The 19,617-nt window shown below is 39.4% G+C and overlaps 1 protein-coding gene and 1 pseudogene across 1 annotated transcript in view; one reads left to right on the top strand and one right to left on the bottom strand.

The window, feature by feature from the left end:
• Positions 1-19,617, top strand: part of AKAP7 (A-kinase anchoring protein 7) — a 144,097-nt gene that overhangs the window by 19,284 nt on the left and 105,196 nt on the right. The window contains exon 4 of the mRNA XM_007456543.1: positions 9,742-9,902. Coding sequence (XP_007456605.1) covers positions 9,742-9,902 — 161 coding nt within the window. The remainder of the gene's footprint in view (positions 1-9,741; positions 9,903-19,617) is intronic.
• LOC103082945 (ubiquitin-like domain-containing CTD phosphatase 1 pseudogene) lies at positions 13,750-14,667 on the bottom strand (annotated as a pseudogene).

Below are 19,617 nucleotides of genomic sequence, written 5' to 3'. Positions count from 1 at the left end.
GAGCCTGTGTCCCCTGCATCGGCAGGCGGACTCTCAACCACTGCGCCACCAGGGAAGCCCTATCCGTGTTTCTTGATCAGAGACCCCAGCAGGGATCTTGTGCTTCAGCAGCACATGCCAGTGCAATGCCCAGAAAGAACAGGTGGGCTTTCACGGACACGAGTGTAGGGCACCCAGGGATATGACCAGACCAGTCGCCCTGAAATAGGAATCTCTTAGGACCCAAACAGCAAGCAGATCAAAGAGCTTTTTCAGTCCTCTTATAAGAGTATGCTGGATTCCTTGGGAAGGGGAAGGGGAGAGGGAAGGGGAAAACAATCCTGAAAGGACGTTTGAATTAACTGAATAATTGTACCCCAAAGAGACCTTTTTAAACCAGAGAAGACTGAGTTACCATTGATTGATAAGTTTAGGGTTTATCTCTCTTATCGGAAATGGGTCTTGGCTATGGCATGTATATGTATTTCAGTCTGCTCCTCAGCCACGATTCCCCAAACAAATGTTATTTTATTTTTATTTCCTTAACAAGTGTTCTGAGTCGGACAGCACAGAAATGTCACCTTTTTTATACATTGGAGGAAACTGGCAGTCCTAGGAATTAAGCGAATGCGGGTCAGTAGACAAGCCAGAACTAATCAGTTTTCTATTATTATTCCATAGCGTGTGATTGTGAAAGATGCAGAGGTAGAGGGAGAGGAGTGGGATGGGGACAGGAGGGAGAAGATGAGCACAAATGCATGAAGGGCGGGAGAGATTAGTCTGCTGGAAGTACAAACGGCCTCCTGTGTCTCAGTAGCCTCTACTAATGGACACGTAACTGACTAGAAATACTGTTAAGTGGTGTGCAGTCGGGTTGGGGTGAGGGGGTGGGTATGTTCTCAGTGTATTATGTTTACATTTCTCAGTGGAGGTGGGACTCCCTTCTCTAGAAGACTTTTTTTTTAACATCTTTTTTGGAGTATAATTGCTTTACAATGTTGTGTGTGTTTCTGCTGTATAACAAAGTGAATCAGCTATATGTATACAAATATCCCCATATCCCCTCCCTCATACACCTCCCTCTCATCCTCCCTATCCCACCCCTCTAGGTGGTCACAAAGCACTGAGCTGATCTCCCTGTGCGATGCAGCTGCTTCCAACTGGCTATCTGTTTTACATTTGGTAGTGTTTATATGTCCATGCTGCTCTCTCACTTTGTCCCAGCTTACCCTTCCCCTTCCCTGTGTCCTCAAGTTCATTCTCTATGTCTGCATCTTTATTCCTGTCCTGCCCCTAGGTTCATCAGAACCATTTTTTTTTTTTTTAGGTTCCATATATATGTGTTAGCATACGGTATTTGTTTTGCTCTTTCTGACTTCACTGTGTATGACAGTCTCTAGGTCCATCCACCTCACTACAAATAACTCAATTTCTTTTTATGGCTGAGCAATATTCCATTGCATATGTGTGCCACATATTCTTTATCCATTCATCTGTTGATGGGCACGTAGATTGCTTCCATGTCCTGGCTGTTGTAAACAGTGCTGCAATGAACATTGTGGTACATGCTTCTTTTTGAATTATGGTTTTCTCAGGGTATATGCCCAGTAGTGGGATTGCTGGGTTATATGGTAGTTCTATTTTTAGTTTTTTAAGGTACCTCCATACTGTTCTCCATAGTGGCTGTATCAATTTACATTCCCACCAACAGTGCAAGAGTGTTCCCTCTTCTCCACTCCCTCTCCACCATTTATTGTTTCTAGATTTTTTGATGATGGCCGTTCTGACTGGTGTGAGATGATACCTCATTGTGGTTTTGATTTGCATTTCTCTAATGATTAATGATGTTGAACATCCTTTCATGTGTTTGTTGGAAGTCTGTATATCTTCTTTGGAGAAATGTCTATTTAAGTCTTCTGCCCATTTTTGGATTGGGTTGTTTGTTTTCTTGATATTGAGCTGCATGAGCTGCTTGTATATTTTGGGGATTAATCCTTTGTCAGTTGCTTTGTTTGCAAATATTTTCTCCCATTCTGAGGGTTGTCTTTTCATCTTGTTTATGGTTTCCTTTGCTGCGCAAAAGCTTTTGTTTCATTAGGTCCCATTTGTTTATTTTTGTTTTTATTTCCATTTCTCTAGGAGGTGGGTCAGAAGGGATCTTTCTGTGACGTATGTCATAGAGCGTTCTGCCTATGTTTTCCTTTAAGAGTTTGGTAGCGTCTGGCCTTACATTTATGTCTTTAATCCATTTTGAGTTTATTTTTGTGTATTGTGTTAGGAAGTGTTCTAATTTCATTCTCTGACCTGTAGCTGTCCAGTTTTCCCAGCACCACTTATTGAAGAGGCTGTCTTTTTTCCTTGTATATGCTTGCCTCCTTTATCAAAGATAAGGTGACCCTATGTGCATGGGTTTATCTCTGGGCTTTCTGTCTTGTTCCATTGATCTATAATTCTGTTTCTGTGCTAGTACCATACTGTCTTGATTAGTGTAGCTTTGTAGTATGGTCTGAAGTCACGGAGCCTGATTCCTCCAGCTCCATTTTATTGGCATATAGTTGCTTGTAGTAAACTCTCATGATCCTTTGTATTTTTGCAGTGTCAGTTGTTACGTCTCCTTTTTCATTTCCTATTCTGTGATTTGAGTCTTCTCCCTTTTTTCTTGATGAGTCTGGCTAATGGTTTATCAATTTTGTTTATCCTCTCAAAGAACCAGCATTTAGTTTCATTTATCTTTGCTATTGTTTCCTTCATTTCTTTTTCATTTATATCTGATCTGATCTTTGTGATTTCTTTCCTTCTGCTAACTTTGGGTTTCTTTTTTTGTTGTTGTTCTTCTTTCTGTAATTGTTTTAGGTGTAAGGTTAGGTTGTTTATTTGAGATTTTTCTTGTTCTTGAGGTAGGATTGTATTGCTATAAACTTCTCTCTTAGAACTGCTTTTGCTGCATCCTGTAAGTTTTGGATCATTGTGTTTTCACTGTCATTTGTTTATAGGAATTTTTTGATTTCTTCTGTGATCTCTTGGTTATTTAGTAGTGTATTGTTTAGCCTCCATGTGTTTGTATTTTTTACAGACTTTTTCCTGTAATTGATAGCTAGTCTCATAGCCTCGTGGTCAGAAAAGATACTTGATACGATTTCAGTTTTCTTAAATTTACCAAGGCTTGATTTGTGACCTAAGATATGATCTATGCTGGAGAAGGTTCCATGAGCACTTAAGAATAAAGTGTATTCTGTTGTTTTGGGATGGAATGTCCTATAAATATCATTTAAGCCCATCTTGTTTAATGTGCCATTTAAAGCTTTTGTTTCCTTATTTATTTTTCATTTTGGATGATCTGTCTGTTGGTGAAGGTGGGGTGTTAAAGTCCCCTACTTTTATTGTGTTACTGTCAATTTCCCCTTTTATGGCTATTAGCATTTGCCTTATGTATTGAGGTGGTCCTATGTTGGGTGCATAAATATTTACAATTGTTGTATCTTCTTCTTGGATTGATTCCTTGATCATTATGTAGTGTCCTTCTCTGTCTCTTGTAATAGTGTTTATTTTGAAGTCTGTTTTGTCTGATATGAGAATTGCTACTCCAGCTTTCTTTTGATTTTCATTGGCATGGAATATCTTTTTCCATCCCCTCATTTTCACTCTGTATGTGTCCCTAGGTCTGAAGTGGGTCTCTTGGGGACAGCATATATACAGGTCTTGTTTTTGTATCCATTCAGCCAATCTGTGTCTTTTGGTTGGAACATTTAATCTATTTACATTTAAGGTAGTTATCGGTATGTATGTTCCTATTACCATTTTCTAATTGTTTTGGGTTTGTTTTTGTAGGTCTTCTCTTGTGTTTCGTGCCTAGAGAAGTTCCTTTACCATTTGTTATAAAGCTGGTTTGGTGGTGCTGAATTCTCTTAGCTTTTGCTTGTCTGTAAAGCTTTTGATTTCTCCATCGGACTGGTTTTGGTATCAGGGTGATGGTGGCCTCATAGAATGAGTTTGGGAGTGTTCCTCTGCAATTTTTTGGAAGAGTTTGAGAAGGATGGGTGTTAGCTCTTCTCTAAATGTTTGATAGAATTCACCTGTGAAGCCATCTGGTCCTGGAATTTTGTTTGTTGGAAGATTTTTATATTATTTATTTATTTATTTGCGGTACGTGGGCCTCTCACTGTTGTGGCCTCTCCCGTTGTGGAGCACAGGCTCCGGACGCGCAGGTTCAGTGGCCATGGCTCACGGGCCTAGCTGCTCCGCGGCATGTGGGATCTTCCCATACTGGGGCACAAACCCGTGTCCCCTGCATCAGCAGGTGGACTCTCAACCGCTGCACCACCAGGGAAGCTCTGTTGGAAGATTTTTAATCACAGTTTCAAGATCAGCCCGTGTCCCCTGCATCAGCAGGCGGACTCTCAACCACTGCGCCACCAAGGAAGCCCTTAATACTTTTTCTTTGTATTTAATTTTTGATAGTTTCATTATTATGTGTCTTGGCATGTTTCTCCTTGGATTTATCCTGTGTGGGACTCTCTGTGCTTCCTGGACTTGATTGACTATTTCCTTTCCCATGTTAGGGAAGTTTGCAACTGTAATCTCTTCAAATATTTTCTCAGTCCCTTTCTTTTTCTCTTCTTCTTCTGGGACCCCTATAATTCAAATGTTGGTGCGTTTAATGTTGTCCCACAGGTCTCTGAGACTGTCCTCAATTCTTTTCATTCTTTTTTCTTTATTCTGCTCTGCAGTAGTTATTTCCACTATTTTATCTTCCAGGTCACTTATCCGTTCTTCTCCCTTAGTTATTCTGCTATTGATTCCTTCTAGAGAGTTTTTAATTTCATTTATTGTGTTGTTCATCATTGTTTGTTTGCTCTTTAATTTTCTAGTTACTTGTGAAACGTTTCCTGTATTTTCTCCATTCTATTTCCAAGATTTTAGATCATCTTTTCTATCATTATTCTAAATTCTTTTTCAGGTAGACTGCCTATTTCCTCTTCATTTGTTTGGTCTGGTGGATTTTTACTTTGCTCCTCATCTGCATATTTCTCTGTCTTCCCATTTTGCTTAACTTAGTGTTTGGGGTCTCCTTTTTGCAGGCTGCAGGTTCGTAGTTTCTGTTGTTTTTGGTGTCTGCCCCCAGTGGGTGAGGGTTGTTTAGTGGCTTGTGTAGGCTTCCTGTTGGAGGGGACTGGTGCCTGTATTATAGTGGTTGGGGCTGGATCTTGTCTTTCTGGTGGGCATGGCCACATCTGGTGGTGTGTTTGGGCGTATCTGTAAAGTTAGTATGATTGTAGGTAGCCTCTCTGCTAATGGGTGGGGTTGTGTTCCTGTCTTGCTAGTTGTTTGGCCTGGGGTGTCCAGCACTGGAGTTTGCTGGCTGTTGGGTGGAGCTGGGCCTTAGTGTTGAGATGGAGATCTCTGGGAGAGCTCTTCCTTAGTGATATTATGTGGAGCCGGGAGGTCTCTGGGGGACCAATGTCCTGAATTCGGCTCTTCCACCTCGGAGGCTCGGGCCTGACACCAGCCCAGAGTACCAAGAACCTGTCAGCCACATGGCTCAGAAGAAAAGTGTGAAAGAAAGAGAGAGAGACAGATAGAGGGAGGGAGGGAGGAAGGGAGGGAGGGAGGAAGGAAGGAAGGGAGGAAGGGAGGAAAGAAAGAAAGGAAGAAAGATTATTTTAAAAAAAATAATAGTAACAAGAAAAAGAGTGCAACCAATCCAATAAAGAAATACACCAGTGATAACAAGCGCTAAACACTAAACTAAGATAAACATAAAAATCAGAAACAAAACTGTCGCAGACAGTGTACGCCGTGTCTACAGTTGCTTCTAACGTCCAACTCCTCAGTTTTGGGATGATTCATTGTCTATTCAGGTATTCCACAGATACAGGGTACATCAGGTTGTTTGTGGAGATTTAATCCACTGCTCCTGAGGCTGCTGGGAGAGATTTCCCTTTCTCTTCTTTGTTCGCACAGCTTCTGGGGTTCAGCTTTGGATTTGGCCCCGCCTCTGCATGTAGGTAGCCCTCAGGTATCTGTTCCCACCCATACAGCATGGGGTTAAAGCAGTGGCTGATTGGGGCTCTAGCTCATTCAGGCCAGGGGGAGGGAGGGGTACAGTATTTATAATTGGAGTGCGGGGCGATCCTGTGGCAGTAGAGGCCATCGTGACATTGCAACAGCCAGAGGCGCGCCATTTGTTCTCCCGGGGAAGTTGTCCCCGGATCACGGAACCCCGGCAGTGGCGGGCTGCACAGGCTCCCAGTGGGGAGTGTGGATAGTGATCTGTGCTTGCACACAGGCTTCTTGGTGGCTGCAGCAGCAGCATTAACGTTTCAGCCCATCTCTGGTGTCCAAGCTCATAGGCCGGCTCGTGCTTGTCCCTGGATCTTGTTTAGGTGGTGCTCCGCCTTCTGTGGGCAGATGGGGAAGGAATCCCCTCTCCTCACGCACCCCGAAACAATGTTTTCTTGCCTCTTTGGCAGCTTCAGACTTTCCCAGACTCCCTCCCAGCTAAATGTGGCGCCCTAGCCCCCCTTCAGGCTGTGTTCACTCTGCCAACCCCAGTCGTCTCCCTGGGATCTGACCTCCGAAGCCCGGGCCTCAGCTTCCAGCCCCCGCCTGCCCCGGCGGTTGATCAGACAAGCCTCTCGGGCTGGTGAGTGCCGGTCGGCACCGCTCCTCTGTGCGGGAATCTCTCCGCTTTGCCCTCCGCACCCCTGTTACTGCGCTCTCCTCAGTGGCTCTGAAGCTCCGCCCCTCCGCCACCCGCAGTCTCCGCCTGCGAATGGGCTTCCTAGTGTGTGGAAACCTTTCCTCCTTCATGGCTTCCTCCCACTGGTGCAGGTCCCATCCCTATTCTTTTGTCTCATTTTTTCTATTTTCTTTTGCCCTCCCCAGGTACATGGGGAGTTTCTTGCCTTTTGAGAAGTCCGAGGTCTTCTGCCAGCATTCAGTAGGTGTTCTTTAGGAGTTGTTCCACATGTAGATGTAATTTTGATGTATTTGTGGGGAGGAAGGTGATCTCCACGTCTTACTCCTCCGCCATCTTGAAGGTTCCTTTAGGAGACTTTTAGACATATTCTGGAGGGTATTTTTGGTTGTCACAATTACTGAGGAGTGCCGTGGGTATTTGTGGGCAGGTCTCAGTGTTACTAAATCACCTGTAGTACATGGGACAGTTCTGAACTAGGAGGCATTGTGTTGCCCTAAATTGTGGCATCACTTGTTGAAGAGTTACAGTACAGAGCACAGTGACGGTCTGAGTCATTCAGCCCCGTGTTTTACAATGTCTGTTTGCAAATTTCAGTTTTGTGTAAAAAATTAAATATTTAGCAAGTCTACTTTGTGTTTGAAGGATTAAAGTGACATTCTTATGCTACTTTATGATACTGGGAGTCACAGCTCTACTGGAAAATGATGACCAGATATTTCCAATTTAGCAATTATTCTTGACTAAGTTGTAATGAAAGATCTAAGTAATAGTTGAAGTTTGCTATATAGACAAGATAGTATTTTACAGTTTGACCAACATTAATTTCCAACCATGTGTTAGGTACTGAGCTAAGTGCTTTGGGGAAAATAAAGATGAACCATGAATGGATCTTGTACTCATGGATTATACCAGGTAGTTGACTAGGTCATACGGACCCAAGTAACTATAATAGATAAATGTAAAAATTGGTATGTTTCAATTGGTGTTAAGTATTAATGGAATTGCAAAGGAGAGAAGATATGCTTCTAGTTTGGGGAACCAGGGAAGTGTTTGTGGCAGAAGTATCGACTTTTAGGTGATGATGAGATTCAAGATGTGGCTTCATTTTGGGTAGCTGTATAGTGAGAGTGAACCTGATTGGCTTTCCTGGTAAGACATTGTTTATATGAAGGATTTTCTAAGTCCCTAATTTTTAAATTTAATCTTTCATCCTATACAGTATAATATGCTAGAGACAGATATTGTTGGTTTCTTGTTCTATATTCTTACTTTTCGAAGTCTAGTATCATATTTTAGGTGTTTAATAAAGTATTGATCAATGGATTGGATATGGAGTATGCAGAAACTTTTTTTTTTAATAATGAATTTCTTCAGGTAGGTATCACCCTTTGTGTCCTCATAGTGCAGAAGAAAGAATAGAAATATGTTAGCCCAGATGCTGATTTGCAAAGATGCTGTCCTATTTCAGTTTTAAGTACAACCTTTGGGTCTGAACTCTAGTTTCAGAATTGTTTCCTACGTGCCTGTACTCTATTCATTTTACCATAAAGAAGTCTTTCCATAAACCGTTCTTGAAAAGATACTCTATTTAAAAGAATTTGAAAGTTAGTGATATTTATCAATAGGCACTATGACTCCTTTCACTCTGTGACCAGTGACATCTCATTAGGACAAATTTATTGATTTATGATACTGAAGAACTGAAAAACTGGACTGAATTTAGATCATCTATATTTCTTTAAAGAAAAATGGGGTATAGAATTCACTGTCTCTGAAAAATCCTGACCTTTAGGGTGGCCTACTTTCATATAGAGTTACATTTAAAATGAGTATATTGAATTCCCCTCATTTATGGTAGATGAGCCAGAAGTGGCTGATCTGTTTTCACATGCTTTAACTCAGTGTGTGGTGAAGGACAGTATTATAGCAGAAGTATGTCTTTTTGGGTGAACATAAATATAGGTAGGCAAGATTGGATTTTGGATGTGGATTTGGAGGTACAACGAGAAATGCTGACATTTCTAAAGCTATTTTGAAGTATTATGTATTGTTTTGACAGAGAAGACTCAGTATGGGAGCTATGGATGAAAATCAGTTAAAAATTTTATATGAATACTAATTTAGAAATATGAAAGATCTAGAAAAATACCTAAATTTCTTTTCACACATTTGACATAATTACTACTGGCGAACAAATTGCTGATCAAGATAATTTAAATTAATGGTGGTTCACCAGAATGGTGTTTTAAACCCCTCTCTATAATGTAATAATGTCCTTATTTCTTTTTTGAGTAATTGCTGCCCTCTAGTGAGATTTTATTTTTTTTCTCATAATAAAGTACCTATACCAAACTCCTCTTACTATGGAAATAATTGATCTTAATTTTCAAAATATTCCAAACTTTATAATGTCTAATTCACTAATGTAGTAAACATTTATTTTTAGAAAGAAAAATAATGCATTTGAAACACAGAATAGCCCTTAGAGGCTATTTAGCCCATAGAGGCTAAACAGATACAACAAACTTATGTAGCTGTAGTTGGTAAATATAAATTGCACTTTGGTTGAACCCAAGTATAATAAATTATCTTATTGTGGAGACTACTATATTTTAAAGAGATAACGTATTTTAAATTTTAGTAGAGTGCCTCACAAATACTAAATACTATATAAGTATTAGTACTTTTAACAAGAATCTAGAACTTTCACATAATCTAATATAATGTTTTGGAGGTATTAGGTTTTTCTGCAATATACTGTCAGTAATATTCTTTTTTAGTTGTCCATGCAGTATTTCCATGGTTAAAAACCTTTTGGTGAACTATATCTTCTTTTGTGTCTTTAATATAAAATAAATTATAATTATGTAAAGATTAATTCACTTCTACAGATTTTGTTAAAAATTAATATTTTATTTTGATCATGTGGATTAGATTTTGAAGGTATTTTGAGCATTAATTAGTACAAGTATAAAAATTAATTTATCTAAAACTGTTTCTCATTTGGTTTTGTATATTTTATTACTTAATATGTTACTGAAAAATATATTATTTCTTACCAGTGGTATTGATGCTCTTTTGGAATTAAAACCATTTGTGGAAGAAATCCTCCAAGGAAAAACTTTGACTTTGCCCTTTGAAGGGGTTGACACTTTTGGAAATCATGTTGGATTTGTGAAGCTGGCAGAAGGAGATCACATAAACACACTTTTGGAGATAGCAGGTAACACAAACAGTGATATACTTACATGAAATCTCATCTGTTGAAGACGCAATTTTTTTCTCCCAATTCTTATAATAGAGATTTGACATCTTTTAATTTTGGGGAGCCAGTGTAACCTCACTTTGTAAGTGAGCTGCTTCAGCATTTGCTTGTATAGGGAAGTAGCCAAATAAAGGGTGGGAAAAGTTATCTTGATTCTTTGACCTGAGGAGTATGTTGATTCTGGAAGATGATGGACTGGACTCAAGTATTTGTTAGGACTGTCCTAATCATAAGTGTGAAGGATCCAACGCTTATCATGACATTTGACATGTAGTTGGCATTTAGTAAGTATTGAGTGAATTAATAAGAATCACCAATTGCCTCTTTGGAGGCTATTGGGCATTTTGAGCTCCATTCTGGAGAATCAGTAGATGAATCAGCAGCATTTTTCTCTGTGCTACCTTTTTACCTTCCTGTTTAGGTACTGCTCTATGAGCAGAAGGTGCATTGATGGTGGTAGAAGATCTCACATCCATTGGAGAGCACATTGCTTTGTGCAGTACAATTGAAAATGTTAGGGAAATCGAAGCAGAAAATTATAAAACCTGGATGAGTGCATTTTAAAGATGATCCAGAGATTATAGTTTGGGTGTTAGTAAAACAATTGTTAATGAAACAATTTTTATTTTCATTTCCTCTCATATTGTGCCAGGTCGTTTCATGTCATCTCATTTCAGGTTCAGTAATCCTTGATTCATAACACACTCTCATCATTGCTCCATGCTGGGTTTATTTTTATCTATCTGTTTGTCTGTCTTAAAATAATGTCATAATCATCTGGGAATCCACCACCCAGAACAAAAGCTAGGACCTTGGTAGTAAACTAACCGTATTGTCCTTTTCATTAATCTATCCTTTGGCCTTCCTTCATTTAAGCTAACCATCATCCTGAGGTCAGGGTTTATTTCCTTGTATTCTCCCCAAGTATATGTATTTTATTTTTGTTTTTTTGTTTTTGCGGTACGCGGGCCTCTCACTGTTGTGGCCTCTCCCATTGCGGAGCACAGGCTCCGGGCGCGCAGGCTCCGCGGCATGTGGGATCTTCCCGGACCGGGGCACGAACCCGTGTCCCCTGCATCGGCAGGCGGACTCTCAACCACTGTGCCACCAGGGAAGCCCAAGTATATGTATTTTTAATTGGTTTTAATCTTATAAAAAGGATATCATATTGTATGAGATCTTTTGAGACATACTTTTTAAAAAACTTAATATATTGTCTTTATGCAGTTTTTAGTTGCCCATTCAAAAGTGCACCTCTTTAGGGGTGAGGGAGGCATGAGGATCAGATTTCATTTCATTGTTGGTTAAGTTTTTCTTTTGTGGAGCAAAGTATGTATAAACGACAAACAAGCAAGCAATTAAACAATAGTCATGAGTCAAGTAGGATTTAAAATCATTAGTTGGCCAAGGAGAAGGCAACTCTAACAGTTTTGTTGGCAAAGCATTTGGGAACCCATGCCTTCAGTTAACAGACTTAATCTGTTCATCCTGAACTGCTCTGGAGAGAATGCTAGATTCAGGTCTTTCCTTTTGTAATATAAATATGTCTGAGCTCAAGAAACATTTCTAATTACTCATTCATTCATTGTTCTTTTAAGTAATTCAATGGGTGCTTGCAACATTGAGAATTCCATCCATTCTTAGCAATATTCTCACAAAGGCAGTTTCCAGTATTGATGAAAGAGCCATTGTGTGGTGAGGAATGTGAAATCTCACCAGCTTTAGTGTGACTCTGAGCTCAAGGGTGTTGGTTTGTCATTTTAGAAAAGGCCACTGCCCCTGTAATTCCTTTCGAGATGCCAGGGACTGTTTCTTAAAAATATGTATACTTTTCTAAACGTTTAAACAAAACATTACAAAAAATGGAAAATAGAATGGCACTCTGTCTACTCATATAATCACTTGCTTTTAATTTTGTGTGTATACTGTTGTTTTGTATTGGTTTTTATTTGTTTTAGCTGCGTCCTGCAGCATGCGGGATCTTAGTTCCCCACCAGGGATCGAACCCGTGCCCCCTGCAGTGGAAGCACTGAGTCCTAACCGCTGGACCGCCAGGGAATTCCCTGGATTATAGTTTTTATGCAATTTTATAAGAAATCTAAATATTTGAATATGTATATGGAAAATTTCAGTGAAGTTTAGTTGAGCCTCAGTTTATGTAGTGTTCAGATAGTCCAGATGTTCAATACATGGAATTTTTGTTAATATTTTACTTCATTAGATTTATTTTTAAAAGAATGCCTCAGGATTAGTATTGCTTTAGTCCAACAGGATCAGTAAAATAATGTCATATTTGTTTTTGTGTCATATTTTATAACTATTTTTCAAATATATTACAACTTTCAGAAGAATATATTCCATTGACCAGGGTAATATATTTCTTAGAACATTGTTATAAACTATGTATATGTGTATGCTTATACAGGAATATTAAACTCTTATTTGTTCAACATGAAGGAGGCAGAGCTAGTTGACTTAATCGAAAGAAGGAAAATTTTTTTTTTTGTTTTTTGAGAAAAGGAATTTATTATTTACATCACTGAAATAGTCCCCCGTAAGAACAATATGTACCATACTTATTTGAAAGAATCAGATTCCTTTCAAATAGAAAACTGTATAAAGCAATACTGTCAACACAAAACAGTGGTCATATTACATACCTGCAGGCATAAGCATTGCAAATAAATTTTTCTTTTTAATCTTATGGCTAGATATTTTCACTGTAACGCAGTGTTTGCACTTAGAGAAGACAGAGCTGGAACAGGACGAAAACTTTCTGTTCATGCTTTTTAGGGCTGAATCAGTGATATGTCCCATTTCAAAATGTACTGCCTTTAACTGCTTTTAGGACAGTGGTTTTAGGCAGGAGTGCTTCTACTTGGCCACCACAAAGAAACACACTCTTGTTCCTTAGTTTCATTCCTCAGTCTCATGTTTTCTGTTTGTCACACTATGACATATCTATCAGAGCAGACATTTTCCACTTTTACTTAAAGAACACTGACACACATACACACCAAACTGAGACAGCTCAGAATTTAGAGATGTTAAGTAGTGAAGTAATAAAAGAAATTGTGTTTATGACAAAGGAATGAGAAAAACTCTCAGTGGTTTTAAGCATACCAAACTAGGTTTCTTACTAAAAACTTCTCTTTTTTTGGTTTTAAAAATAGTATTTTCAGGGCTTCTGTGGTGGCGCAGTGGTTGAGAGTCCGCCTGCTGATGCAGGGGATGCGGGTTCGTGCCCCGGTCCGGGAAGATCCCACATGTCGCGGAGAGGCTGGCCCTGTGAGCCATGGCCACTGAGCCTGCGTGTCCGGAGCCTGTGCTCTGCAATGGGAGAGGCCACAACAATGAGAGGCCCGCGTACCGCAAAAAAAAATAAATTAATTAAAAAAAATAGTATTTTCAAATTGGGTTTGGGCTTAGATAAAAACACAGTGAGACAAAAACACAAGACATAATTGTTTCCAAAGTCACAAAATGACATTGTTAAGTATACATTTTTGTCCACTTTTTGTGTGTGTGTGTGTGGAAAGAAACTCAGTACTCTATGCTGGAGAAAATATTTTTCAGGAGTTACAGTATATTCATACAGGGAGAAAAAGTTTTTTTTTTTTTTTTTTGCATAACGCTATGATCTTCGAAAAATATAAAATTAAATTTACAAAAAACTGGAAGACCAAGTATAAGCAGTCTGGTATTTACTGCAATGTCAAGCACTATCATAATGATCTTTAGCATAAAAGCGAAAAGAAATTCATGGATCTCAAGCATCTTCAGTAACTGCCAGTATAGCTTGTAACTACTGTCCTTGCTTCTTTGAGAGATACCTTTCCCAATATTTGTGATTTAGGTCCAAAAAGTCATCTAACTTTGCTGTTTCCTTGAGGTACTGGGTTAATTTTAAAAAGTTCTTTGTCTTTATCTCGATTTAGGTGTGCTTTCATAAAAGGTCTTATCTTTAGTCCATTCTGTGGGTTCATTGGAAAATTTCTTCCTATGTCATCAAACATGATGGGTTGTTTTGCTGTAAAACTCTGAAAACTTTCCCCATATAACACCAAGAGGCTTTACATCTATTAATCCTCTCCTTGGAGTATGCACTGTTATCATAGCAGCACTGTAATTTGCATTTGTACTCACTCCCAGCTCTTTCATTTTAGCTTCAATCCACTTCGTATTCGTTGCAGATCAGATAACAATGTCATAATCCTCATATGCAGATGTTAGGAATTCATGAAGATATGGCAACATTAATTCTATCCCAGTATCTGCACAAGAGACTATGGTCAAATAATATATAATCGACACCTAGTACCAAAGGTTTTTTCCCTTCCCTGGGAGGATTCAAAATTTCCACTTCGTACTCTTTTACTCTGTGGGAAATTTTCAGTAGGTTTTCCTCCCTATTTTCTACTTCAGCTACTTCATCTTCAATATCAGAGTCGTTAACAACATCATCATTGTCAGGAGGTGGACCTAAGGCATCTTCCAAGCTCTCCTCATGAGTTCCTATCACCATGATTTTAGTATTTGGTTTCAGTTTGAGAGCTCCAAGCTTAACATAATTTTCTGCAGGTTTGCCTTTTACTTTGAGTCCAAGTAACTTCTGACATTTTGGTAGCACTCCCGTAAGGGTCTTGAGAAATTGAGATCTAGCATAGTATCATCTTCTGAAATATTCCTGTCTACCCCATTTTACAATGATAGGAAGAGCCATCCTCGAAACATATGATGAGGCAGCTTGCGTTCAGAAGAAGATACCTGGAGCGCGGCGGAACCGGCAGCTGCCCAGGAAAAATTTTTAAATAACATAAATTTAATTATTAAAGTGTTGATGAAGAAGTTAAGTTTATGTTATGAAGTGAAACTAACTTGAAAAATAGTTGAAAATTATAGTTCATGAATAGTCTGATTTACCTAATTTTCATAGAGCTTTTCAATTTTCAAGTTAAAAGAAACAAATTCTTAAAATATTACACAGTTGTTACAAAAAAAGAACTGAATTTTAGATACTAATATTTGAACTCATTATTGAAAATTTACAGGGTAAAGAGTAATTTAGAATTAATGTGTAATATTGAAGAAAATTATTATGCATTTTGAACTAATAAAGTCTGAATTGATGAGTTAGTAACTGTTATTTTTGGTAGATGCCTGTGGGCTGAAGAGACCACGCCCATCTTTTTTTTCTTTAATAATTTTTATTGGGATATAGTTGATTTACAATGTTGTGTTAGTTTTAGGTGTACAGCAAAATGAATCTGATATACATATACATATATCCACTCTTTTTTAGGTTCGTTTCCCATATAGGCCATTACAGAATATTGAGTAGAGTTCCCTGTGCTATACAGTAGGTATTAGTTATCTGTTTTATATATAGTAGTGTGTATGTGTCAATCCCAGTCTTCCAGTTTATCCCTCCCCCACCCCGTAACTGTAAATTTATTTTCTACATCTGTAACTCTGTTTCTGTTTGGTAGATAAGTTCATTTGCAGCCTTTGTGAAGATTAGTTATCTTATTTTAGTTACCTATTTTATATATAGTAGTGTGTATATGTCAATCCCAATCTACCAATTTATCCCTCCCCACCCCTTTCCCACTTGGTAACAATAAGTTTGTTTTCTAAATTTGTGACTCCATTTCTGTTTTGTAAGTAAGTTCATTTGTACCATTTTTTTAGATTCCACATTTAAGTGATATCATATGATATTTGGCTTTCTCTGTCTGACTTCACTCAGTATGACAATCTCTAGGTCCATGCATGTTGCTGCAAATGGCATTATTTCATCCTTTTTTATGGCTGAGTAATATTCCATTGTATAAATGTACCACATCTTCTTTTTTTCTTGCGGTATGTGGGCCTCTCACTGTTGTGGCCTCTCCCGTTGCGGAGCACAGGCTCCGGACGCGCAGGCTCAGCGGCCATGGCTCATGGGCCCAGCTGCTCCGCGGCATGTGGGATCTTCCCGGACCAGAGCACGAACCTGTGTCCCCTGCATCGGCAGGCGGACTCTCAACCACTGCGCCACCAGGGAAGCCCCCACATCTTCTTTATTCATTCTTCCATCAGTGGACATTTAGGCTGCTTCCGTGTCCTGGCTATTGTATGCAAACACAAAAGACCACGAATAGCTAAAGCAATCTTGAGAAGGAAAAAAGGAGCTGGAGGAATCAGGCTCCCTGACTTCAAACTATACTACAAAGCTACAGTAATCAAGACAGTATGGTACTGGCACAAAAACAGAAATATAGATCAATGGAACAGGATAGAAAGCCCAGAGATAAACCCACACACATATGGTCACCTTATCTTTGATAAAGGAGGCAAGAATATACAATGGAGAAAAGACAGCCTCTTCAATAAGTGCTGCTGGGAAAACTGGACAGCTACATGTAAAAGAATGAAATTAGAACACTCTCTAACACCATACACAAAAATAAACTCAAAATGGATTAGAGACCTAAATGTAAGACTGGACACTATGAAACTCTTAGAGGAAAACATAGGAAGAACACTCTCTGACATAAATCACAGCAAGATCTTTTGATCCACCTCCTAGAGTAATGAAAATAGAAACAAAAAGAGACCACGCCCATTTTTATGCACTGTGTACATGTAGGTTTATGGTGGTAGCCGCTTGAGCGAGCTGGTATACGGCAGCTAAGACTGTCTCAGCTTACTACCTTGACCTTGAGTAAGCCTGTTTTTCCAGAATAAAAAGCACCTTCTGCTTTCCTAGCAGTACACAATAGCTCATAGAGCTAAGAAAGTATTGAAAATTAGGCGTTTACGTGTCATTTCTCCACATTTTACAGTAATGAAATTGCACTGGAAGCTTTTTGCATAGAAATGAATGTGATTTCATTCATTTTTTATGTGTGAAATGTAATTTTGTTAAGAAGTGTATTAGATTGAGTGATTGCTTAAAAATTTAGCTTGCTGGGATTATAACAGTCCTTGTAAATCTTTTTTTTTAAATGAGAAAAATGTGCTTGTTTAGCATGATAAAAGATTCCAAGTGCATTTATCTCATAAAAGGAAAAATGAAAGGTTTTCAGGGTGTTCATTTGAACATTACTCTTTCTCTTATTATGACTGTCATGTTCCCCAAAAGATGGAGAGTATATGCCCTGTGTTTCTGCTCCTTGTGGGGATTCTGTTCAGTTGCTGGTATCTTCGGGCCTTTTTCTAAGCTGTTCTGCTCTTGCACTTCTAACCACCACAGGCAGATGGGCAACCCAGCAGCCTGCTGACCCTTCCCCTTAATGGCTGGACTAAGCTGTCTTCAGAGACATCAGCACACCTTAGCCACACATCATTTAGAACTAAGCAAAGACAAGCTTTTCTCCCCAGCCAGAATGTCTGAATCACAGCCCCGCTCCCTAGAGGGCCCTCAGAGCCTCTGTCGCACGCCCTGCCTCTATGCAGGCCCTGAGGCACAAATCCTCATACTTCTCCCCTCTCACCTCCCTTTTTACCCTTTCCATTGTCCCGTATAGGGACAAATTGTTTTTCCTTCTACCTTCCTAGATTCTCCCCCAGGGACCCTGTAGACTTAGACTCACAGCAGATTAACAAGGGAACAGCAAAGAGTTTAGTAATGTGTCCAATACACATCACATGGGTGAAACCCCCGTGAAGGGTAACTCACGGGGGTGGCTAGAATGTAGGCTCATATAGCATCTTAACAGAAGAATAATAAATTTGTAGAGAAGTGACAAGACAAAGGAAAAAGGTTTTAAGCTTTCAGGGCGGGCAGACTGGGGGGGGCCTCTAATGGAGTAAGGTTTGTGTGTATAGGTCCACCTTGCCATACAAATTCCCCAGGAGAGGGGACTTTTGGCAGTCCTCATTTTTCACAAGTGTCTGCTTTTGGTCAGACAAGGGAAGCTCTGGGAAAGTTTCTTTTTGCATCTATTGATTCTCTTTGTTTCTAGCTCAAAATATGCGTTATGCCCAAGTGGCACATTTTGGGGTGGCATATTCCCTATATCTTTTATTTTACTTGATTTTCAATCAAACACTTAAATGGATTTACTTTATGCTGGATATTATTCTAATCATCTTACAAATGTTAACTCTTTCAATCTTAACAACTACGTGAGACAGGGGTGATTGTCATCACCCCTGTTTTACAGTTGGGAATCTGAGGTACAAAGAGGCTAAATAATTTGTTAGTAAGTGGTAGAGCCAGGACACAAATCCAGGCAGTCTGGCTCCATATTCTTTTTTTTTTTTTTAACATCTTTGTTGGAGTATAATTACTTTACAATGGTGTGCTAGTTTCTGCTGTATAAAAAAGTGAATCAGCTATATATAAACATAAATCCCCATATCTCCTCCCTCTTGCATCTCCCTCCCACCCTCCCTATCCCACCCCTCTAGGTGGTCACAAAGCACCAAGCTGATCTCCCTGTGCTATGCAGCTGCTTCCCACTAGCTATCTATTTTACATTTGGTAGTGTATATATGTCCATGCCACTCTCTCACTTCGTCCCAGCTTACCCTTCCCCCTCCCTGTGTCCTCAAGTCCATTCTCTATGTCTGTGTCTTTTTTCCTGTCCTGATCCTAGGTTCTTCAGAACCTTTTTTTTTTTTTTTTAGATTCCATATATATGTGTTAGCATACGGTATTTGTTTTTCTCTTTCTGACTTAATTCACTCTGTATGAGAGACTCGAGGTCCATCCACCTCACTACAAATAACTCAATTTCGTTCCTCCTTATGGCTGAGCAATATTCCATTGTATATATGTGCCACATCTTCTTTATCCATTCATCTGTCAGTGGAAACTTAGGTTGCTTCCATGTCCTGGCTATTGTAAATAGAGCTGCAATGAACATTGTGGTAAAAGACTCTTTGAATTATGGTTTTCTCAGGATATATGCCCAGTAGTGGGATTGCTGGGTCTTATGGTAGTTCTATTTTTAGTTTCTTGAGGAACCTCCATACTGTTCTCCATAGTGGCTGTATCAATTTACATTCCCACTAACAGCGCAACAGGGTTCCCTTTTCTTCATACCCTCTCCAGCATTTATTGTTTGTAAATTTTTTGATGATGGCCATTCTGACCGGTGTGAGGTGATACCTCATTGTAGTTTTTTTTAAAATTAATTAATTAATTAATTTTTGGCTGCATTGGGTCTTTGTTGCTGCACACGGGCTTTTTCTAGTTGCAGTGAGCGGGGGCTGCTCTTCGCTGTGGTGTGCAGGCTTCTCATTGTGGTGGCTTCTCTTATTGCAGAACATGGGCTCCAGGTGCGGCACGTGGGCTTCAGTAGTTGTGGCATGCGGGCTCAGTAGCTGTGGCTCACGGGCTTAGTTGCTCCACGGCATGTGGGATCTTCCTGGACCAGGGCTTGAACCCATGACCCCTGCATTGGCAGGCGGATTCTTAACCACTGCGCCACCAGGAAAGTCCTCATTGTAGTTTTAATTTGCATTTCTCTAATGATTAGTGACGTTGAGCATCCTTTCATGTGTTTGTTGGCAATCTGTAAATCTTCTTTGGAGAAATGTCTATTTAGATCTTCTGCCCATTTTTGGATTGGGTTCTTTGTTTTTTTGATATTGAGCTGCATGAGCTGCCTGTATATTTTGGAGATTAAGCCTTTGTCAATTGCTTCACTTGCAAATATTTTTTCCCATTCTGAGGGTTGTC

Source organism: Lipotes vexillifer, unplaced genomic scaffold, assembly GCF_000442215.2.
Source record: "Lipotes vexillifer unplaced genomic scaffold, Lipotes_vexillifer_v1.1 scaffold438, whole genome shotgun sequence".
Classification (NCBI taxonomy): domain Eukaryota; kingdom Metazoa; phylum Chordata; class Mammalia; order Artiodactyla; family Lipotidae; genus Lipotes; species Lipotes vexillifer.
The sequence above is the reverse complement of the archived record's forward strand: the minus strand, read 5'-3'. Positions and strand labels throughout refer to the sequence as shown.